Genomic DNA, 24,771 nt, shown 5'->3' with positions numbered 1-24,771 from the left:
GAAAAATACAGTATTTTAGAGCATGGATTTTGCTGTAAAATAAAACAGCCAGGTAGCGACAAGTTGCATATCACTTGCGACTTGCTTTGAAGTCTTATGGCAAGTGAGTCACTAGCGACAGAAAATCTAACTCTTGCAAACCGTTGCAACCATTTTGCAGGTTGCAATGCAGCACTGTAGGAAGCCATTAGATGTGATGTGACAATGTGACACTTCACCAGTTGCTAATGGACTGCTTCACTCACACCCTGTTAGATGAACCTCGGACGTCTGAGGAAAGTGAGAGAAATGTAGCCGATTAGTGGCCACCAATGGGCTATAGTTCTCACATTTCCTTCAAAGTGTGAGCGAAGCTGGCCATAAGGGTCCGCTGATTGGTTGCAGCGCTCATGTGCCATAGCTGTATCACACAAGCGCTGGGAGGCCCTGTGCTGATATGAGAGGGTATCTGTTATTTTTATTTTACAGTAGGAAGCAATAATGTATGTAAAGCGCTGCGGAATATGTTAGCGCTATATAAAGATTATTATAAGTATAGTATTTTACTAAGGGCTTGGCTAAGTAATTGACAAGCCATTTAATGATTGAAATCAGGCTGTTAATTCAATTCCATTGCCACAAGTATATAAAATTTGGCGCCTTGCCATACAGTCTGCCTTTAATAACATTTTGAAAGAATCGGTCTTTTATAAGCGTGGATCTGTAATAGGATGCCACCATTGCAAAAAGTCAGCTCCTAAAATTTGGTCAGTATTTTACATCAGTTTTTACCTCAGTATTTGTAAGCCAAAATCAGTGGTGGAACAATCAGAAGAAAAGTATAATAGAAACACGTCACCACTTCTGCATTTTTCAGCTACTCCCGGCTTTGGCTTACAAATACTGATGTTTAATATTTGATATTGCAGTATTTCACGTGTGCACGTGGCCTTAAGGGGAATTGGCCTATCTAAACTATTAATATGGGCATACAGGTTGTAGTCTGCTGAAAAAAGTCCTACTGTATGCCTCATATCAGATGCCTTGTTGCTGAGAAATCATCTATCACTTTATGTAAATGACCTCTTCCAGGCTATGGAGAGGACTCTGTTTGGAAGATATCTCTGCCTCCAGAGCTTATTTTACATGAAGGGGGGGGGGGGGGGTTACCAGTGTGATATGTAATGGCCGCTCTCTGCTCTCCTGATCTCACTGCAGAGCTGTGTGTGATTATACCTCACACATCTGCAGGTTCCTCTCGTCTTCTGTCTTACAGGGTGTAATATTGTTACAATACAGCAGAGCTCAGAGAGAAGCAAGAAGACAAAACTTAATTTCTCCTGTTCTGTTTTAGTTACCTGTCTCACTGGTAACTCCTCATTCATGTAAAATAACTCTGCCTCCAGAGCTTATCTTCCAGGCAGCTTCCTCCCCAGAGCCTGGAAGAGGTCCTATATACAAAGTGATAAAAGATGATTTATCCACAACAAGGCATCTGATATGAAGCATACAGGTATCACTTTTTTTTTCAATAGTCTATAACCTCTATGCCCATATTAATAGTTTAGATAGGTCAAATGTGGTGACAGACTCCTTTTCAGTATCCCAGAATCCAATGTGAGTGGTATTTATTAAGTGGCAGCGTTTGGGACCATAACGCCGCCGCAAAGTGGAGACCTCGCTGTGTAAGTTCACTAGGTTGCCAAGTGCTTAGGCGTATAATGCATAAGTCGCTAATGATCTGCTTACTCAATAACTGCAGATTTCCAACCCTCCTGTGGCACTAACATTGGCACAAGAACTGCATTGGGAGTTCCATGCAATGGGTTTCCATGGCTAAGCAACTGCATGCAAGCGTTGCACCAAAAGCACAATGCCAAGTGTCAGATGGCGTGGTGTAAAGCATCCTGACTCTGGAGCAGTGCAGACTAATCGCTCGTCTCTATCTGGCAGTCTGCTGTACAAGTCTGGAGTACATTACCTGCCTGACTGCATTGAACTGTAAAGTTTGAAAGAAATAATGCTATGGGGCTGTTTTTCAGTGGTTGCACTAGACCCATTGGTACCACTGAAAGGAAATCTTAATGCTTTAACATACCAAGCCATTTTGAACAGTTGTATCCTTTCAACCTTGTGTCAACAGTTTGCACTGGGGTAGAGGCGTGCTGGAACCGAAAAGGGCCTTCCTGCAAAGCAAGGTCCATAAAGTCATGGTTGGTTGCATTTGGCATTACCCCTGACCACAACCCAATCAAACACCTTGGTGATGATCTCGAACAGAGGTTCTGAGCCCAGTCCTGTCATCCAACATCCGTATCTGACCTTTAAAAAATTTCTCATGGGCAGAAACTTCCCCAGACAGTAGGTGTCCCAATATGTTAGTCTATATAGTGTGCTGCTGGCTTTGGCTCAGAAAACTGCACTTGTTACCTGGCCTAATGAGGGGAAAAAAAGCAGCTCAGATTAAAGTATGGAGTTAGAAGTTTATTTAAAAGGATCTTGTACTAAATGTACAGTTTGCGTATGTTACGCCCCCAAAAAATCCCATTTACATATGACTGTCTGGAACCATAACCAATCAGGAGCGACCTTTTAACTTGTTCCATTCATTTCCTTTTTAGAGAGGTTCAGACGAGCTGCTTTCTGGAAGCGTTCTTAATGGTCCCAGTTCTAACATGACCAGCCTAGTTGTGACAGGTGAGTAACTGCTAACTTTTTTTTTTGTTGTTGTTTTGGTGAGGCTAAGTAGTCTTGAATAGACAAGTCTCACCCAAAATAACAGAAGACTAGTTCACACTGTAATTTTTATTCACACAGACCTTCAGTCCATGTTAAATTTGAAAAAATAAAAAAAATGTAATCTGGCAAGCCTTAATGAAAATTGTTTTTTACCGGTTCAGATCTTGAAACTGAAAATGTGAGAGCATTGCTTCACTGTGATGCGTTAGCAAAGGATTCTAAAACCAATTCTCCTGTCTTTTTTTTTAATGGCATGTTAGTAGTTGGGCACCTTGGCTTCACACACAAGATGTGGACACTCTATTTAACCCCTTCATGACCGGAGCATCTTACGTTTTTGCATTTTCATTTTTTGCTCCCCTTCTTCCCAGAGCCATAGCCTTTTTATTTTTCGGTCAATATAACCGTGTGAGGGCTCATTTTTGTGACAAGTTGTACTTTTGAATGACCTCACTGGCTTTACTACATCGTGTACTGGAAAACGGGAAAAAAATTCCAAGTGCGGTGAAATTGCGCAAAAAAAAAAAAAAAGCACCATTTTTCGGCATCTGGGGCCAAGTGGGGGCTTATTTTTTTGCGTGTCGAGCTGATGTTTTTATTGATATTATTTTGGGGGAGATGTGATGTTTTGATCGCCTGTTATTGCATTTTATTTCAATGTTGCGACAACCAAACAAACGTAATTCTGGCGTTTAGATTTTTTTTTTTTTTTCTGGTTACGCCATTTACCGTTCTGATTAATTTTTTTTATATTGATCGGGCAATTCTGAACGCAGCGATATCAAATGTGTATGTGGGTTTTTTATTTTATTTTGAATGGTGCAAAAGGGGGGTGATTCAAACTTTTTATAATATTTTTTTCTGCATGCTTCAATAGTCTCCATAGGAGACTAGAAGCTACAGTTATCTAATTGGCTCTGCTACACAGAGGTGATGAGCAGATCGCCTCTGTGTAGCAGAAATGCTCATGTGCAATGAGCGCCAACCACTAGGTGGCACTCATAGAAAGTGAGACATGACAACCACAGGGGTCTGCTGCAGACCCCTGGTTGTCATGCCCACGCATCGGTGACTCGTGATCACGTGACGGGGTCACTGATGGGCGGGGCTAATGCCCCTGTCAGAGATTGACAGCGGCATTTAACTGGTTAACAGCCGTGGGTGGATCGCGATTCCACCCGCGGCTGTTGCGGGCACATGTCGGCTGTAAGAATCACTTAACATGTGCCCGGTTCAGTGCGGGCTCAGCGCGGGAGCCCCTGCTGAACTGGGGGTGATGGCCTGAGGCATACTAATACCCCCAGGTCAATAAGGGGTTAAAGTTTCCATAGTTAAAATTAAAAAAAAAAACACACATACCTGCCTCCTGGACTGGTGCCACACGCGTGTTTGATGCTAATCATTATTTTTTTTTTGGGGGGGGGGGGGGGTCAGGCTAGTTCAGTAACTGAATTATGTACAGCAAATAAGAGCTTAAAACAGACGTCATACAGTCTCCTAATTCAAGAGCTGAATATGTTTGTTATAGAAATCTTTATCACAGTACTGCTTTGACTCAGCCAGTCTTAAAGGGGTTTTTTCACAAACAAAGTACATTTTAATTAATAGATCTTGGAATAAAAAGGAGTTCCACAATTGGAAGTGTTAAAACAAAAATGTCCCCTGTGCTGAGATAATCTTATAAATGTGCCCATGCTGTGTACTGTGTAATGGCTGTGTCTGACCGTACAGGTACATGGTCTGATCATACCACAGCTCCTGGGCAGGGAGGATGCTAAAATGTGTATACAGACATTACAGCATGGGATAACAGCTGATTCTTTCTGTAAGGCAAAACATTTGACTACCTGTTTTTAAACCATGGTTTACTTCAAAGAAAGAATTGGCTGTGATCCCATGCTGTTATCTGTATGTTTTTTTTGCTTCTTCCCATGCCCAGGAGCTGTGGCATGATTAGACCATGTTCCTGCACGGTCAGACACGGAGCCAACTACCTCAATCAGTGGCACCCCGCTTTGGATAGACACCCACAGAGAGGAGGTAGTGGCAAGCTTAGGAAGTCTATTGAAGTACTTAGCCAGGAGACCTGAGGGTCCCATCCTGGCTTCTCCAAACATATCATGGAACCAGGTGACCGGATGGTCCCAACCTGGCTTTCTCCGAACAAATCCATGGGTTCCAGGCGACTGGCGGGTCCAAACCTGGCTACCCCAAACATCTCCATGAAACCAGGTACCGTGGGTCCCAACCTGGCTTTCTCCCGATTGTATTCATGGGTTCTGTGATAGTCAATGGAGCAGATCTGTATCCCACTGGATGGAGCCATGCTGTCCTGTAGAGCTGTCACTATGTTCCTGTCTGTGGTTTTGTAAAAAGACTCCTGATAGAGGCATGTCCCCCTTTTATATAGTTCACAACTGTCCTTGGCAAGACATTATCTACAGGTCAAGGGGGAGGTGAGATTAGTTTAACTCTCCATTGTTTAAGCATTTAATAGATCTGCATAGCTTACTCCTTTGTGAGTCAACAAGCCACAGGGCACACACAATGGTTAATCAACATATTTAGCAATCATTCATTGTTCAAAGACCTGGCGTCGTTGTTCTCCATACAATAAGCTACAGTAATATCCGCTGAAGTATCAACATTAAGGTTTATAAAATACTAGTCTGTCCTTCTTGACCCAAACTGTCGTCACTATATATATATATATATATATATATATATATATATATATATATATATATATATATATATATATATATATATATATATATATATATATATATATATATATATATATATATATATATATATAATAAAAAATTTGTCCAAACGGAGTATATATTGTTTCACATTAATGTGGTATGTCCGACAATTACTAAAATCCAACCGTCGAACAAAGCTCCTAATATGGATTTAAATAAAACAATAATTGTTGTGTAATAACTCATTACTGCTCTAGTTGTGTTGGTGGTGTCTGCAGCGCTGTCAACTCTGCTTGTTTCAGGGACAGCCAACACGGTTAAAGCCTATATTATAGGGAGTACATCGGCAAAAAAAAAAAGCAATTGGGGCTCCAGTATGCTGTCTCTTTCAATCCCATAGACAATGATGTGCTGGATGTTTGCTGTGAGTTTGAGTCTCTGAAGCACCACAATCAGTAGGCTCTTCCCTCTCATGAATAGAGGGGACTTGTGGTTTTGGAAAGACCCCTTTTAAGATAACTTAATAAAAATGTGGTGGGGAAATCTAGAAATTGGCCATTAAATGATGTATTGGACAATGAGGCAGTGATTTATTGTACATATATGACCAAACCCTGACTTTGTTGGGTAGTCTAGATTTTTAAAATGTGTTGCTGATTAAGGTGTTAAAGGGGATCTGTCAGCCCCCTGGGACTTTGCATACAGATAATAGAAATGTGACTTTATGCTTACCTGTATGGCCCATATTAGCGGTCTGGTTTCTGTATAATCGCATTTTTATTAAATTATTTCAGCTAAGCTTGGTGTCCCCGGACGCCAAGTAATCCCCACCTACTAGCCCTATTATCATACTTACCCCATCTCCCCTGCACTGCCCTGCGACGTGCAGTTCCCGGCCAGATCCCGCGCCTGCGCTGTTTCCCCTGTATGGACAGCGCTCTTCTCCCTGCCATCCGTATAGCCTTGTATAGCAGGGAACTTGTGAGTAGGTGCCGGCCCTTCCCCTTCTCAAAAGTCCCAGGGGGTAACAGATTCCCTTTAATAAAACTAACAAATCCTAGCTGCGTTCTAACTCCCTACAACTCCAAATGCTCCATTATTGAATTCGTAAGTTTTAACTTTCTGGGTGATAAGTGTCCAATTTCTCTTTACTGCTGCTCATGCACTTATTTTAATTTGCCTTCACACAGCCATCATCTGGCCCTCCAAAAGGATTTTTTATTTTCTCACCCCTTTGCATGTTCTCGCTGGATGTGAATAGCGGTTTTGTAAAAGCTTACATTTAGGACACTTTAAAAGTAAAGCTGTTCAGAATGTGTAGAGCCTTTTGTTAGCCGGTAAATGGGATTCAGACATACAGTGTAGAATTCTTCCTGATGATTATGACATTGTAAAGGATCTATTCATTGGTACTTTCCTCACTTATTCCAAGGTCATTTTCTGCTGGGAGAAGACAGGAAAGCAGGTGCAGAAACGTCCATGAACAGAGACCTAAATGTTTTACATTGGCAGTTCTCAAACAAAACATGAGATTTCTCTTCTGCAAGAACAAAAACCCTCTGTATTTGTGTTATAGAAATTGAAGTACTTTTATAGAACACTTATTTTACATTTTGTTGTTTTCACCTTTTCTGTTTATAGATGGACCCCATATTTCCAATGTAAAGGCACCTTGCTAAACATCAAAATATTTCATTATTAGTGGAGAGTATATCTTGTCAGCTTTTTATGGTACTATTTTAAGGAATAATTTAAGTAGTAAAAAAATTGCAAATCTTTACTGTAAATCATTGGAAAAGACCATAATTGAAACATTAGGTTCAGAAATCTTTCTGCTATATACAGTACTGTGGCATTTTTCCACACCTACATTAACCCCTTAGCAACCTTGGGTTTTTGCGTTTTCATTTTTTGCTCCCTTTCTTCCCAGAGCCATAGCCTCTTTATTTTTCGGTCAGTATGGCCATTTGATGGCTTATTTTTTGCAGGACGAGTCGTACTTTTAAACGCCATCACTGGTTGTACCATATCGTGTACTGTAAAATGGGGGGAAAAAAATTCCAAGTGCGGTGAAATTGCCCCCCAAAAAAATGCAATTCCATGGTTGTGTTTTTTTTTTTTTTTTTTATAACCACTTTCACTGAATGCTAACTGACCTGCAATTATGATTCTCCAGATCATTACAAGTTTGTAGACACCAAACATGTATAGGTCCTTTTTTTTTTTAACTTAAGTGGTGAAGAAAATCCAAAGTTTGCTGAAAGAGTGTGGGGGGGGGGGGCACCATTTTTCGGGATCTTGGGCCAGGTGAGGACTTATTTTTTGCGCAACGAGCTGACGTTTTTACTGATATCATTTTGGGGTAGATACGATGTTTTAATCTCCCATTATTGCATTTTGTTGCAACGACAAAAAAAAAAAAGACGTAATTCTGACGTTTAGAATTTTTTTTCTCGTTGCGCAGTTTACTGATCGGATTCTTTTTTTTTTTTTTCTTTTTTTTTTGATCGGGCAATTCTGAACGCGGCGATACCAAATGTGTATGGTTTTTTTTTTTGTTTGTTTATTTGTTATTTTGAATAGCGCGAAAGGGGGGGTGATTTAAACTTTTTAAAAAAATTAAAACACTTTTTTACACTTTCTGCATGCTTCGATAGTCTCCATAGGAGACTAGAAGAGGCAGTTTTCTGATTGCTTCTTCATACAGGCGAGGAGCAGATCGCCTGTAAGCAATAGAAATGCTCACTTGCTATGAGCACCGACCACTAGGTGGCGCTCATAGCAAGCGAGACATGACAACCACAGGGGTCTGCTGCAGACACCGGGTTGTCATGCCGACCCGCAATCACGTGACGGGGTCACCAATGGGCGGGGCTAATGCCGCGCTTCCGGCTCGCTGCTGTCAAACAGCCGCAGGTGGATCGCGATTCCACCCGCGGCTGTTGTGGGCACATGTCAGCTGTAAGAAACAGCTGACATGTGCCCGGTTCAGTGCGGGCTCAGCGTCGGAGCTCACACTGAACCTGGGGTGATAGCCTAGGGCATATTGGCACGCCCTAGGCTATTAAGGGGTTACATTTTTGCATAGATAAACTAATCACTTAATTTTTGAAAGTATTCTATTTGACGAAATGCAAAGTGAATAAACAAAAGAGAAATCTAAATCGCATCCTCATTTGATATGACCACCCTTTGTCTTCAGAACAGTATCAGTTCTATAATGTACACTTTCATGCAGTTTTGGAGAACTTGCTACCGAAGTGACAGGCTGCAGTTTTCCAAATCAGCCAGGGGGAAAAAAAAAAATTTGTATGAGATTTCTGAAATCTCATAGCTTTTGCTGGTACTGTAAAACGAAGCTTAAAATTTGCATTAAAAAAGCAACATGTGAACATAGCCTTGCTTTGCAGCAGTTTTTTTGTTCAACACCTGCCTTGAACTTTTTCACAATACTGTGTATTTAGTAGGGTGCATAGATTGGTTGATTTCTTTAAAGGGTTATCGCCTAAGCAAATTATGGGGTGTAACTAGGTGATCTCTTTGGGCTCGACGTCTGCAATTCTGAGATTGGGGTTCTGCACCAATGTCTTGAATGGAGCAGAGGTGCTGATTTTTGCCAGTAGAGGCTTCAACTAGCCAGGTGTATTGTAGATGTAGCATAACATGAAGGCCACTAAATGAGTTTTTCCAAAATGGGAAGTTATTCCCCATCCAAAATATGCATGATAACTGCTGGGACTCGCAACGATCCCACTGGAATCTCTGGATCGCTGGAGATAACTTGTGATTTTTGGGAATAACCCATTAAGATGAGAGTGTGTATTTTCTCGTCTTTCAGAGAATGAATGAATGACTTTTCACGTGTTTTTGTTTTTTCCCCCAGCCAATGGCAACGATAACAAAAAATTTAAAGGTGACGATAAAATGGAAGGAGCGGCTTCCCGGGTGCTTCATATCCGAAAACTTCCTGGTGAAGTAACTGAAACTGAAGTTATCGCATTGGGTTTACCTTTTGGGAAAGTGACAAATATTCTAATGCTAAAAGGAAAAAATCAGGTACTGTGACTGTTTTGTGCCTCAAATGAACAGTGTAGCGGTTTGTCTATCTGGAAGCAGAACTTGGTTTCTATTCCCATTATAGCCCTCTTATACATGACATATGAAGCCAGGAAAATAACCTTTCCATATGATAGAAGAACCGCCAGAAACTTGCCTGCTTAAGACAGAACTTTTGTGTGTGGTCTAGAGACTTTGTTGTGGGCTCTGTCCCAGCCAGCCGCTATGAAAGGCCACGTTCACATGTTCCATATTTGGGCAGTGTTAAACAGCAGTATTTGTAAGCCAAAACCAGGAGTGGAAAAAATCAGAAGTATAATAGGAACAAATGCACCACTTCTGCATTTTTTTTACACCCACTCCTGCTTTTGGTTTCCAAATACTGAATGTGAACATGGCCTAAGAAGGGCTGGCTCTTGGACACAGGACTTACTGTAAATTCCCTTTTCCCATTATAGTAGGTAAACTATAGACTGCTATATACAGAATAGTCAGCTAAATGAAGACTTCTTTATAATGAAAGCATATTCAGTCGAATGCAGACCCAAGATAATATATATATTTTTTTTCCATTAAAGTGGCATTCTTGTGTTATGAAATTGCTAGACAGCATTAAAATGAGCAAGTTTGCAATTGACTTGCTTTCTTCAGGTCAAGCGAAGATCATGTCCCCCAGGAGACAAACTTTACTTGACACAAATGAAGTGCATATCCCCTGCCAATATTTTAGTGATAATTTACTTTACAAAATAATCCTACTACATTATCCTAAATGAGGAAACTGCTGTGCAGCATACATAAGCGGTGTTAAATGCCGTTTGTTGGTCTTATTCCGGTAGGACACTGTTGCATGTGGGCACCAGCTGGAGTAATCGAAAATGTAGATCACTGTGATTGATCTGTTCATGACTCCAATTCGGGTATAGGCAGCCTAGAAATCGCTGAGCACCACTGAAACTGAGCACATCACATGTTGAATAATAATGGATATGGTTCAGGACTTCTGTCATGAACAACTTCCATATACCCAAAATCTGGTGTTGCTGTTTCCACAATGCCAAAGATATGTTTTGCCATCTGGGGCATAACTGTGATGGTACTTTAATTTTAAGACTCAAACAAGATTTATTAATGTGAACATAATGACTAGAGCAACCGTGCAAAACTGGGGTAATACGAAAATACGCTATGTAATTCACTAGAAGTTAAGAATGTCAACTATGGTGCGTTTGGATATTGCAGTCAGTTGTACTGCTTGTTTTTCTGAGGTTTCCTAATGCCAGATGTAAGCAAGGTGTAGCCACTATATCGGTGAGATGTGACTATTCAAAGGAAATGCCCTTTTTGAAGGATACCCATGATGACTCTGTTATTGTTAATACACTTCCAAGAATATCCATCAGAACATTGACTACGACTGATCCAATGCAGAGGTTGAAGGCCAATTCCATAGTACAGATTGTTTGCAAGTAAATAACATGTGACATCAATGATGTCTGTTATTTCTGGCAGCTGTAATGGGCTGGAGTATCTTGTCAAAGAAATGTCAATCCATTTTACTTTGAGGGCAACAAAAAATCAGCAATTTACAAGGTTTAGAATTTAAGTGACAACACTGTGATAGACATGCCATACAACGGAACCATGTAATGGGGAAGACTTGGCAGTTTTATAGTAAGAATGTAATTTGTTGCCCATAGCAACCAGTCAGAACTCTGCTTTCATTTTACCAGAGCTCATTAATATATGAAAGCTGAGCTCTGGTTGCTATGGGCAGCAGTGACCACCTTACTATAAGACCGTTAATCTCTCCCACTGTCACTGGGGGACATGATCTTAACTTGATCCCATTTTTCTGTCTGCAGTCATTTTACTATGAGGGCTTTTATCTTACATAGAGTACAGCTTGTATGCCCAGTAGTTTTTACATTCCAGGCTGACGAACTAACTTCAGAGATCTCCGTCAGCTCTCTCCAGACCATTGATTTCCATACACCAGTTAGCTGCTTGCCTCCCTCCTTCTCTGCTCCTAATCTAATGCTATTAGTCTTGCAAAATCACCAGCACCCACCATCAGCATTTTCCAGAGCAGTTCTCCTAATCCTTGCTCTCATTTTCCCCAAGCCATAACTTTGTTCATAGGCTCTGTTATTTCTTTATGTAAATGTAGTGATAACCCTGCAGACTTCAGAACAAGTGCACTGACAGACCATTAATGTGTCACAGTAGCAGTAGCTTACAGACCAGAACGGTCACTAAAATCTGTATGAACTCTCTCCACCCCTCACCTTCCCGTCTCACTCACCGCAACAAGGAAGGAGACGCAGAACTGTGTGCTGCTCAAGACACAACCAGAGAATAACCCTTTAATTTTGGCTTGATACTGTATGTTTTCCTAATTCTAGCCTCTGGATTTTGTAGGCTTTTTTGGAATTGGCTACAGAGGAAGCAGCGGCCACCATGGTCAACTATTATACTTCACTGACCCCTCACTTGCGTAACCAACCTATCTATATCCAGTACTCCAACCATAAAGAACTGAAAACTGACAGCGCTTTAAACCAGGTATTTATGTTGTAAGCTCTTATGTTAATTTATATACTTCATTTCTTTGTGACATTGCATACCATTGTTTACCAGGTATAGTCTTGTATTTCTACTAGTATCTGTGTTGAATGGGACGGACAAGGCTGTAGTGAATTATACTACTTGGCACGGTGCAGAGCTGTGCTCTGTAAACCATGTGCACTGCGCTCTTAGACAGCTGACTAATGTGATGAGCCAAGTGTTGGGCTCCAATCTAGCTGATCTGCTTCCAGCCATTACAATATTGATGGGTAGCTTAACTGTGTGTCTTGTATCCTGTAGTCGTCAGGTTGGTCATAGTGGTGGTCTGATGGCAATTCTCCATATTGCCTTTTGGGGAATATGGATGTCTTAGAGGGTGATCACTCACTCAGTATTCTCTGAACGCTGTTATAGTGAAGCATACAATTGATCACAAAGGATCGCTGATCTTTTCAAATTTTGAGAGACAGTTCTCTATGAAACAACTTTTTGTAAGGTACCTTCACACTTACAAACTTTTTAACGCAGGCCTTATGCTTTGTAAACCTGTGGTGAGTCTGTACATCATAAAGCAACATGCTTCAGATTTATCATCCGCACCACAGGTCCGTTTCTGCTGCAGATAGTTTTCGCAGTGTGTGGAAGAGATTAATAAAATCGCATCCACTCTGCTGATGCCATTTTACAATATCAGCCATGTGTGAACATTCACTAAGGGCCTGATTTATGCGTATAAAACTCCAAATGTCATACAATTTATACACAATGTGGATTTGTTCTGACTATTAGCCTCAATGAGTGGACCAGAAATGTGAAGTGGAGAGCCCGCCAGACAAATTAATGAAAAGTTGTGGCGTACCTCGCATCAGAAATTTCTGATTGGAGTAACATTTCTGACGCCGGCAGTAAGATGCGTCTAATTCATTAAGTGTTGTGCACCTCTTAATGACGGGCATGCTGGAGAAGATGCACGATGCCAGTCATTAATGAATCTGGCCCTAAATGTGTCACTCAGTGAATGGCTTTTTGATAGTTGTTAGAAAGATGTCAGTTATTCCACAAAATAAAATCTTGAAGGAGCAGATGCTAATGTTTGTGGCAGTAAATGTAAATCCTTCCTATATTTTTGTGGTTTACACAAACTCTTCCTTGTGAGTACTCAGTGTTCTATCATATAATACGCCTTGTCGGCAAATCCCCTTTCATTCCTTCTTACAAAGCAGCTGCTCTTTCCCACCACCTCAAAGTTGTTTGTTTTTCTTTCAGCGTGCCCAAGCCGTGCTTCAGGCGGTATCTGCCGTTCAGACTTCCAATTCCACTGTGGCCAATACTACGGGAAGTGAGAATACACTATCTTCTGCACAGAGCCCAGTGCTGCGAATAATCATCGACAACATGTACTACCCAGTAACACTCGACGTCCTTCACCAGGTTTGTGAACTGAATTGTTCTGCTTGGTTTTATAAACTGTTTTGTGTACAAGTATCGATGTGTTTAACACCCCCCCCCCCCCTCTTTCCTCTTTTTCTGGCCTCCCCTCCTTCAGATCTTTTCTAAGTTTGGAACAGTCTTGAAGATAATCACTTTTACAAAAAACAATCAGTTTCAAGCCCTGCTGCAGTATGCGGACCCAATGAATGCACAGCAAGCAAAGCTGGTAGGTGACCTTGTGGTGGATTTGGTTTAAAACAGCAGTTGTGTGAGGGGTGATTTTGGGATCAGTCTACTAATGTATGGTTAATTATGTAACCCTTAATAAATTTTATTTTTAATTATTTTTTTTTTTTCTTGCAGGCGTTGGATGGTCAAAATATCTACAATGCTTGTTGTACACTCCGTATTGATTTTTCCAAGTTGGTGAACTTAAATGTGAAGTACAACAATGACAAAAGTCGCGACTATACACGTCCAGACTTGCCATCTGGGGATGGGCAGCCGACTTTGGATCCAGCAATAGCTGCAGCATTTGCCAAGGAAACCTCACTTCTAGGTACATCTTTCCACAATAGTGCCTCCGTGCTTTCCCGTATATGGCTTGTTTCCCCGGGATGATGAGCGCTGCTGAACTCCTCGCTCGCATCGTCTGTTTTATGTCACTGCAGTCCTGTTCCCGTCGGTAACCTAATATGGTATTTTCCATTTCTGCTTACAGAAATTAGACTGATCTGAACTGTTCTGTGCATCTGGAACAACTTTGTTTAAACAGTGATATTTATTTAAGATCAGATTTTTTTAGACTTGTGTTATTTTGAAACAGTGCTTTCTTACAGTACAGTCTGCTTTATATCAGAAACCACCACAGAAAAGCTTTACTGACACAACTTCCACTACCTCCTTATAGCTCTCATTAAGTTCTGATAGAGCAGGTCAGTACGGTCAAGAAATTACCAACAGTAGCCATATATAGGCTTTTAGGGATTTAAAAATTTATTCTTGATTCTTTGTTTTATCTTTTTTGCTAAAGTTTAATATGTTAAGGCTAGGCTTCATGCACACTACGGCCGTGTTTACACGCCATGATCAGGGCCTTTAAATGAGCTGCATGGAAGCTGATTGTTTAATGGCCTGTTTAGACATGATTACAGTTCTATACACACAGATCGATCATTAATATGATTTGTTCTGTATGTACAAAATCTCTCATTTAAACAGTACAGTATGCTGCCGAGGACCATGATTTTTAAGCAATTAATGCTGTAGATTGCAGGTACCTAGTGTTGCTGTATTTCTCTCCTTAAGTATTCTTCTTTTTTTTTTTTTTTTTTTTTTTTTACTTTCATCCCATTCTTGTAAAGTTGTTGAGGTTTTTTTTTCACATGAGTATTTCAATTTTGCAGCTGTTCCTGGTGCACTAAGCCCATTGGGAATACCGAATGCTGCTGCTGCAGCCGCCGCTGCTGCAGCGGGCCGTGTCAGTATGCACGGCGTTACAACAACTGGCAACACTGTTCTTCTTGTAAGCAATCTGAATGAAGAGGTCAGTGACACAAATTCATAATAAATACGTGTACAATAAAGTGGTTGTTTTTTTTTTTTTGTTTGTTTTTTTATCTGCTACAGAAATGTTTTACCTTGTACATTAATAAAATTGACCTATGTGGCTATATTTTATACATTTAAAATGGAGTTCATTGTGAAGAGATCACCGATGGTCATGCTATAACCTCTCCTGCTGTTTGTGTCCATTCATTGTAACGCACATCTGTATGAGTTATCATGCTCCTGATTTTTGTTGTTCGAGCTCTTTTTTATTGTATGCTTTCATACTTGCCTGTTTGTTTTTTTCCTTATCAATTCTCAATTTGTATTGACTGCTCTAATGCATTTTTCTTTCAAGGTTCTTCCAAAGATTTTGATGAAGCGCCCCTCCTGTCTTAGTAATCTTATTCTTTCCAGTATCTGGCCGTACTCTCACCTCTGTTGCTGTATCTTTCTCTCTGAGACCTGTCTCTCTTCTTGTGCTGCCATGTTTGCGCTCTCCTTCATTTTCTGTTTGGATGCGGAGTATACTGAAATGTGGGACGTTTTGGGAACTTGTATTTCCTGCCGGCCGTTTTCTGTTGTTCTGTTTTATGTATTGCCATGTGAAGGTGAGCAGATTGCCGCTCTCCAGGAGTTGGTTTTGGAGTCCTCGATCCTAGAGAGCAGCAAGCTGATTCATTCTACAACGTCTGTTCATCTCTCTGCTAAGGCTGGTCCAGGTGTATATCGTAGGTCTCTCGTCATTTCACATGTCTCAATAATTAGTCAGCCATCCACTTTGATGCTTCCTACTCATCTCAAAGCCAGCCATGCCTTATGCAGTGAGATGTAAGCCCACGATTTTTACAGCATGCTTTCCCATGTCAATACTGATTTAGTATTGTGATTTCTGATTATGAATGTCACTTTATTTTTTTCTCATATTTGTCTTGGATGAAAACATTTTTAGTTTTTTTTCTTGTACAGTACATAAGCCAACCATTATTCTGACCAAACTCCTGCATTTCCTTTGTACTGACCTTTATTTTATTTTCTCCCCACTTCTTTTTTTTATTTTGTTCTGCATCATCTCCCATCCTTCCCCCTCCCTTCCTTATCCTCCTCGTGTGTGACGTTCTTCCTGTTTCTTACTGTTCTCCAATTACTGCTGTCAACCTTTCCCCATCTTGTGTGTCTGTCTCCACCCTCCCTCTCTCCTCCCCCACCCCTTCCTATGTTCATGCTTCTTTGCTTGAACAATTTGTTCCTCGGACCAACTTGCCCCAATTAACTGCCTTGAACCATGATCCATGACCACCTTCACCATTCTGCGGGAACCACCCTTCGTTATGGATGATCTGTTCATCTCCGCTCTTCCTCGACTCTTCTCTCTTCTTGTCTTACGCTGCTTGCTCTTCTCTCCTTCTAAAGATGGTTTCGCCCCAAAGTCTGTTTACCCTCTTCGGTATGTTATTGTTAGCACTATACTTTTATTATTAATTTCATTTTTTATTTCACCTTTAATTTATATATATATAAATATTTTTTTTTTTTATTTGTAGCTAGCACTTTGGTGTAATTTTCAATAGTAATTTGCTTTATTCCTTTTTGGTTTTTATTTTTATATATACATTTTTTTTCTCTTATCATTGGTTTCTTCTTTTATAAATTCACCATAGTCACTATTGTTTTAATGCATGTGAATTTATTTTGCATGGTCTTTTAATTTATCTTTCACATAGCTTTGAGGGTATATCAAATATATTCTTATCCGAAATTCACTGTTCAAGATCTTCTTTCATTCTTGTGTATGTTAGGCCTGGTTGAATGGTACTTTTTTGGTGTCTGGTTGTTTCATTTGACCTTTTCAAATCTTATGTTGGTAACCAAACTCGTATTTGCTATTTAGACTTTTTTTTTGTTTTGTTTTTGTTTTTTTTTTCTTGCATTTTAATAAAAGGTGTTTATGGAGACGTGCAGCGCGTGAAGATTTTATACAATAAAAAGGACAGCGCTCTCATACAGATGGCTGACGGCAACCAGTCTCAACTGGGTAAGAGGTGTCTTAATGCATTAAGCACTTCAAAAGCTGCCATAAGCAAAATACTGTGTGTTGGGAGTTTTACAGCAGTGTTAAACCTAGCAAAAACTTAGTTGGCTCTTCTGACTTGTCTATTTTACTAAATATTCCATAGGTGAGTCTCTTATTAGAAATATTCAATCTGCTGTTCCTGTTCTTTCTGGAAATGTATGAATAAATTGACACTTGGGTGTTACAACTTGGGGACCTGTTTTATAGAGTCTTGCACCATCTATTCAGTGCTGGGACTGTTGACTCGGGTAATGGTAACACCCAGTTATCACTTTATACAGATCCAGGTAGAATAACCGAGGAATGTGCAATGCAAAGCTTAAAGATACTCCAGAATTATCTTCTGGGGATTACATGTATTTACTAAAAAATACAGCTGCTTTTTTATTCAACAATTCCTGATACAGCAGGGTACGTTTTGGCATTATGCTGAAGTTATTTAATATTTTGATAGATCTGATTACTGACCATTTCGCTTGAATAAAGGCTCATCCAGTGTTTGTACACACGTTATTCAATTGGAGTGGAGAGCTGTGTGTAACACAATGAATATACCTGATTTTTGAGGAATTTTTGCAAGATTGTGAACTTGCTCTACAGATTTCTCAGCCATGGCCTCCCAATAACCGATCTACCTGATCTGTCTCTATGATAAGATAATCCACTGTGCATCAGCCCGCAAGACCAGAACGGTTAGATGCCTTTAAAAAAAAAAGTTCTTTCCTTAGCGCTCCTGAAGAGCTTAAAGTCCTTAATTTGGTTCTGCAACACCTTCCCGACATGGCTTCCCTACTTTTGATTTATACCTATTTTTCTCCCCCTAATGAAAACCTGATCAGGAGGTCCTTACTTTTGCCATATGTGCCAGGAGCATCCATCAGAGAAATCCTCTCTAACAACATGCACAACTTGTAGTGTGAATAGGGCTTACAGACTAAGTGACTCAGTATCTTTACTTTGGTTTTACGATGTTTGCCAGCGATTTGATTTTGAACCATAGTCTCACTTTTTAGTTAACTGTGGGTTATTAAATCTGTCATTATTACAAAGCGGCAGGTTTCTGTTCCTGCATGCTATGCTTTAATGCTGGTATTTCTTCCTTAGCAATGAGCCATCTTAATGGACAGAAGATGTATGGAAAGATTATCAGGGTTACATTGTCCAAACATCAAACAGTACAGCTACCTCGAGAAGGGCTTGATGATCAAGGGCTAACTAAAGATTTTGGCAACTCCCCTCTTCATCGTTTCAAGAAGCCCGGCTCTAAAAATTTTCAGAATATCTTCCCACCATCGGCAACTCTTCACTTGTCAAACATTCCGTAAGTAAAGGCACAGGTTGCTCTAGTCACATGTGCCCTAATCATTGCAGATTTCCCATTCTTGGAAAGCTAGTCATGGGAGGAACAAGGTGGAAGATGAAATTGGAAAGTTTAAAAAAGCCTTTGTATATTTTTTTTTTTTTCCTTTAGGCAAACCATTACTGAAGATGATTTGCGCACACTGTTCACCAACACGGGCGGGACCGTCAAAGCTTTCAAATTTTTTCAGTAAGTTATAATGTATTTTGTACACAGAGAAGGGCAGATATGAGTTTCAAATATGTATATATTTCACTACAAGGCTTGTAAGCTTCGTGATTTAGACTTTATAGCTCTTTAATGAGTAACATATCGCTATTTATTTATTTTTCTTCCTTCTGATCCTTCTCTTTAGGGACCATAAAATGGCTCTCCTCCAGATGTCTACTGTGGAAGAAGCTATACAGGCATTGATCGACCTCCACAACTACAACATCAGTGATAATCACCATCTGAGAGTTTCATTCTCCAAGTCAACCATTTAAAAAATGGGGGAGGAGGGTGGAGGAAACTTTAAAAAAAAAAAAAAAAAAAAAAATGGAGCTTCTGGTTTATTTGCATTGTTCAGTGTATTGTCGCCAATAGACTGTTCAGAGAAGTGGGGACCTGAGCCTTTTGTTCTTCACTCTGTTATCATTCCTTGGTTCATTACGAAAATTCATTTTAAACGCAGTTAACATTTAGCTGCAGGTTGTACAAGGTGACTAGGGAAAGCCATTTGTGTTTTAAGTTTCCATTTCAGCTGTTTCTTTATGTATTTCTTTTTCTTTATCCATGGACATGTGCCTTATGAAAATGTGTATTGTTTTCTTAAGTGTTACCATTTTAGTACATCATCATGGGCACATTGTTACATGTGTACAAATGCATTATGCACTAGTTGATGTGTAAAAAGGTTAAGCTTTGGTTCTTCTACTCGGAACCTTTCATCCCCTCCCTCTTCCCACTCCGTTTCAATTAATTGCCTCGTTACATGTTCTAGGTTTTTTTTTGTTTTTTTTTTTCTTTCCCTCTTTTCTGACCTGTCTAAACTCCATTCTGTAATTTTTTTTTTCCCATCTTGCAGTGAAAGATCCCTAAAATTTTTTTATTTTATTTTTTTTTTGGCCAATCTATAGAAAACCTTGATTCTTAACCTTTTTGTACACTATTGTGAGAAGCATCATCTAAATGTGAGCACTAAAGTAATGTCTTGTTTGTGGCTGAATATTTTCTGTAGTTTTTGAAGTTGACATGACTGATGTGCATTTAACTATATATTGCCATCTTCTGTTTGTAATTCTACTTGGGTATAGTTGTGTATTTCTGAGCATGTGCAGACCGGTCAAGCAAATTCAGAAACAGGTGCATGTATTTCTACTATGGCAGGGAGAGCCTTTTGACAAAAGAAGAGAATAGTGACAGTTTTTGATAACTGACAACCAGGTGGGACCAAAGTTTATGTGCCTTTAGTCTTAATTTTTTTCCTTGCATTGTAATATGTTTTAATAAAAAAAACTTCAGAAATATTTTGTATTTTAGAAACAGACCTGACTTAGACATGGCTCAGAATCTACAAGCTGCAATCAAGAAAGCTGCTCCTTTTTTTTTTTTCACAGAGCTGTTAACTTGATTCTCTTAAGGACAAGTACATTTTTTTTAAAGTGATGTATTTGGTTACAATCCATAGATTCTGTTTATGTAGGGGGAAAAAATGGTCATGTATATTTTCTATTAGTTGAGTTTTTACATCTTTAGATATGTAAAATTCAGTCTAGTTTTGGTTGCGGCACAATTAAAAATTTAATTTTCTAACAAAGTTGGAAGGTTTGACGGTGGTTTTGATTTCATCTTGTGTGTATTCTGCTTACCTCTGTAGCATGCTCAATAAACACTTCTGTAGCTCTGTATTCTCTCTTCTGTCTCTCTCTCGCTGCCTCTTCTTTCCTCAGCTCTGTTTCTTTCTACTATGCTTCTAAATTCACACTTCTCTGCCAGGGTGACAAATGCTTACCACTTTAACTTAATTGGCACAAAAGGCTTTCATTGCCCTAAAGGTCGGAAAATAATTAGTATGGATTGCTTGGATTAATCATTTCCTACTGTTTAAAATTTAGTACTTGCCTTTGGATTTTCTGATATTGGGGGCTTAATTGTCTCACGTTAATGGCTCACTTACACTGGCGCTTGGCTAACGTATAACTCGGACAAGAGTTATCCGATGTTTTATCGGATGGCGCTCGCTCCAACGTTATACTACTGAGCAGTGCCAACTAGCGTATATCTTCTCATGCCGATTCAGCACAAGAAAAAAAATCGTTTCTTCAGATGGCTTGCACCCATATAAGTCTAGGGGTGCTACAAAACATCAGATTGCACTCGGATGTCATCCAAGTGCAGTCCGATTAAATGCGACTCACGGAATGGAGAAATTAAGTTCTCCATCTTTTCCGCACCTGTGATTGGTTCTCTCGCATGAGAGAATCCGATCTGTTCACAGTAAAATGACACTTGACTTGCGCTCGCAGCAGAGTTTGAGCCAAGGGATTGTGAAGCTTCACAATATAAAAAAAAATAGATGGTTCTCAAGGTTGAAAAGAAGCGGAGTATTATGGGGTTAAAAGTTTTCAAAATGGCCAGAATCATTTTATATAGCATTGAAAAACTCTCATATCTGCATAGCCTAGTGCTAAATTATTAACATAATTTATAAACGGAGTACAGTAAATGTTTGAGTTTTTAAGGGCAAATGTAGATACTGGCCCCGCTTCACCAAAACCAGTGATTTTTATGCCAGTCTTAATAAATCAGGAGCGTCTGACAGCAACACACCCCCTCGATGAGAGGCGCGAGCATCTTAATGAATTAGGAGCGTCTGACTATTGACATGATCACGCCAGAAATCTTACTACAGTCTGGGACTGGAGTAAGATTTCTGGCATAAGGACCGCCACAGTTTGTCATGGATTAGACGAGCTGTGGTGTCACACTCCCGACTCCTGACACCACCTCCCTTGTCCGACAATTTAGGCCGAGCTTTGAGTTGTGCAAAAATTGTTTGACTTCTCAAAGCAAATTACCCCAGAATTTGCGAAATTGAACCTGGGCAGTGATGTATGAAAAGCAATGGCTATTAACTATTGGAAATGCCTTAGGGTAAGTTTTACAAGAAAGACTGACTTGTTACATAAGGAAGTTGAATGTAGAACAATATTTTTTTTTCTTTTCCTTTTTGACAGAAAGCGGTTCTTTAGATGTAACCATGTCTTAAAGGGCTTGTCCACAAACACAACTTCTCAATCACTGTTTCCCTCCAAGTAGACTAATAACATCTATACTCTGATCTGATGTCGGCACTGGATTTTCTGGGGCTTGTGTGAAATTGTCATACCACCCCTATAGCCAATCAGCGGCCATTTCATTGTCCCCTCGTTCAGACGTAACTGTCATCCAGACGAAGGTGTGCGCTTTGGATGTCTTATTTGTCTGAATGAGAGGAGAGTGAAGCGGGCAGTGATTGCCTAACAATTTCACACGAGTCCCGAGAGAGTCAGTGTTGTCACCGCTGGAACCACAGGTGTGTATAAGTGTTTATTATTTTACTTGGGGGAAACAGTGATTTGAGAAGGGGGGTTTCCTACTAGTTAACCTCCTTTTAAGGCTTGAGAGTAGTTTCCGCTTCATGATTAAATTTTAACTTTTCCATCACCATCATAGTGAGGGGGTTGCTATTGGGGATAAAAACAAAGTACAAATCACAAATTAGTTTTTCTAAGATTTGTGTGTGGCATTTTTGTACTTAACTTGGATTTTATTTATTTTATTTTTTTTCAAAGCAAACTAAACATTTCATCAGTGTCTATAAACAATTTGAAAACTTTTCCAATTTTGGGTCTCTCTTGAACAGCTTCCATTTGTAGTTATAATTTTATTACTTTGCTGCACTTCTAATTTTCCATACAACCTAAAACAATAGTACAGAACTTTCTTTGTCAGCACGATCAACATTCATTGCCTAGGTATATTTCTACCTTCCTCAGTCTTTACCTTATACTATGCCTTGCCGTTTTCTCTATTTGCCTCTGCTATTTTTTCTATCTCAAACCTATATTGCTTCTTCTTTAACTTTCACTATTGCCTAGAGCTCTACTGTTATCTTTCTCTTATTTCAACTAATCTGAAATACTTATTGTCTCTTATTTCTATTGTTCTCACACTATCCGTACGTCTACCGCAGAATTTTGTAAACGTATGTGGAGAATGGTTGTGCAGTATTTGCCCTTGTTCAATAGTAATCCAGTTACACTTGAGAATATATCCATGACAGTAGTCTGAGAAGGGCTAGTGCCCCGTTAAGATAATTGATCAGATTAATTAGAAAAAAGCAAAAGACACTCTTTAAAATAGTAAGTATAATTTTAATTCTGGCAACTTTGTTAACCTGGCGACTGGTATTCTTTGAGTGGCCACTTTTTGCTTTAATAATATTATGCTCTAGAGTATTCCATATGTTTTTGTTTTTTTTAGTTTTTTTTTATTCAATATTAGTTTTTATGGTCTTTTTCAAGGTGTTGGTGTTCACAGGAGTCTCTGGGGGTTTCCTTAGACCTTTCAGCTTTTTGTAACCCCAGCATGCGGTTCAAGAAATAGACCCAACTTATGGCCAGTTTTATTTTACTCCGGCTGCTCCCCTGAGTATTCTCTAACATATCAGTTCTCTCTGGAAAAAAAAAAAAAAGTTTTATTCTGTGTACAACCCCCTAAAATATTATTCTCAGACTTTGATTTGACATATAATTTCTTGATAACTGACCATTCTGACATTATAAAACCTTATTTGAATTATTATAAAGTTATTTAATTTGCTTAAAGACAACACACAGACAATACTCCTGAGGAACATCACACACACTCCGAAACCTGCTAGTGGATAGTATAATAATATGGTTGAGGTCTCAATTACTGACAATTGTACAAAATATTTATACCATGCTGGAGTGTAGAGACACCATTAACTGGGGCATGAAGACTTTCACAAAATGTAAGAAACTGAGCAATAGTTTTTTAATAAAAGGATTTTTTTTTTTAATTTATTTTTTATTATAGAACATGTCACTGAAGTAGTCTAACTTGTGCATTCATTATATAATAAGAAAAATGACACCTGCCCCTCCAGGGAAAAAAAATGTAATCAAGGCTGATTTGTATAAAATTTCCGTGTTTAGTGTAAATTGTGAACAGTAGATATTTAAAAAAAATATATATTCTACAGTTCTGTACTGACAAAAAGATGAAAAATTACAATTTCTCACAACAGTTACAACTGCTGCACTGCAGAAGCAATAGCTTTAAAAAAAAAAGTAATGGCTGGAGAGTAAGGGTTAAATATCAAACACTGTATCGGCAGGGTTGTTAAGGATCGCAAAATACCTCTTGCTTCATGGATTATTCGAAGAACCGTGTTCTCAAGGAAAGGTGATGCATCATTGTTCCTCTCTTCTCAAGATGCGGGCTTCCAAGATGATAAAATTTTTAACTTGTTTCCTGATCCTTGGTGACTAACTGCCTTATGTAATAATTTAAAAGCATTTGGTCTGTTGGCTCATCATAAATTGTTTATCCACTTCAATCGTCCAGATCTTATTATAAGACCACGTGCACACATTGAGTATTTGGTTAATTTTTTTTTGTACCTCCAGTATTTGTAAGCCCAAACCAGGAGTGATCAAATAAAATAAAAAATGTAGAAGTGGAGCACATGTTTCTTTTATATTTCTGATAGTTCCACTCCTGGTTTTGGCTTACAAATACTGAGGTAAAAAAACACACCAAATACTCCACATGTGCACATGGCCTTCAGAGAACATGTGAAGAGCAGTAAGGCTGGCATTAGATGGCGACTTTGCCCGTAACCTAAGACAACCGGTCAAAAGATCTGTATGTGCCAGTGCATGGCAGCGAAATGTTATTAAGGTCTCAAAAGTCAGTTTTAATTGGATGTTTTGTGACTTGCTTGCCACAGTACCTTATGGATGGCATTGTGACCCCGATCGCCTTTATTCTGCTGCAATGTACTAGTGGCACATAGTTATCTATGACTGTGTGTACAAATTAGGCTGGGGGCTAAGCGACACATGTCTCATTTTAGTCTGTGCTAGTGCCAGGACAAAAAAAAAAAAACATCTGAAGGATTGATATTGATAGTATAATTATTGATCTCTAAAATTTATTATGAGATAGAGGTTCACATCTGTGGAGATGTAGTCCGGGATCAAAGCCATAAGCCTCCGGCAGTGTGAACCGAAAACCTAGTTTGAGCTCAGAACAGT

General features: G+C 39.4%; 1 protein-coding gene across 2 annotated transcripts in view; it reads left to right on the top strand.

Moving 5' to 3' along the window:
- Positions 1-19,971, top strand: part of PTBP2 (polypyrimidine tract binding protein 2) — a 30,845-nt gene extending 10,874 nt beyond the window's left edge. For both annotated transcript variants that reach the window (XM_073643236.1, XM_073643237.1), the window contains exons 3-14: positions 2,601-2,676; positions 9,310-9,482; positions 11,904-12,047; positions 13,317-13,481; positions 13,597-13,707; positions 13,845-14,040; positions 14,888-15,027; positions 16,443-16,476; positions 16,972-17,064; positions 18,208-18,424; positions 18,575-18,652; positions 18,819-19,971. In XM_073643236.1, coding sequence (XP_073499337.1) covers positions 2,601-2,676; positions 9,310-9,482; positions 11,904-12,047; positions 13,317-13,481; positions 13,597-13,707; positions 13,845-14,040; positions 14,888-15,027; positions 16,443-16,476; positions 16,972-17,064; positions 18,208-18,424; positions 18,575-18,652; positions 18,819-18,948 — 1,557 coding nt within the window. In that variant the 3' untranslated portion in view covers positions 18,949-19,971. The remainder of the gene's footprint in view (positions 1-2,600; positions 2,677-9,309; positions 9,483-11,903; positions 12,048-13,316; positions 13,482-13,596; positions 13,708-13,844; positions 14,041-14,887; positions 15,028-16,442; positions 16,477-16,971; positions 17,065-18,207; positions 18,425-18,574; positions 18,653-18,818) is intronic.
- The last annotated feature ends 4,800 nt before the right edge of the window (positions 19,972-24,771 follow it).

The sequence above is a fragment of the Phyllobates terribilis genome, unplaced genomic scaffold (assembly GCF_046119375.1).
Source record: "Phyllobates terribilis strain yellow unplaced genomic scaffold, ASM4611937v1 Scaffold_8__6_contigs__length_399053987, whole genome shotgun sequence".
In the NCBI taxonomy this organism is placed as follows: domain Eukaryota; kingdom Metazoa; phylum Chordata; class Amphibia; order Anura; family Dendrobatidae; genus Phyllobates; species Phyllobates terribilis.
The sequence above is the reverse complement of the archived record's forward strand: the minus strand, read 5'-3'. Positions and strand labels throughout refer to the sequence as shown.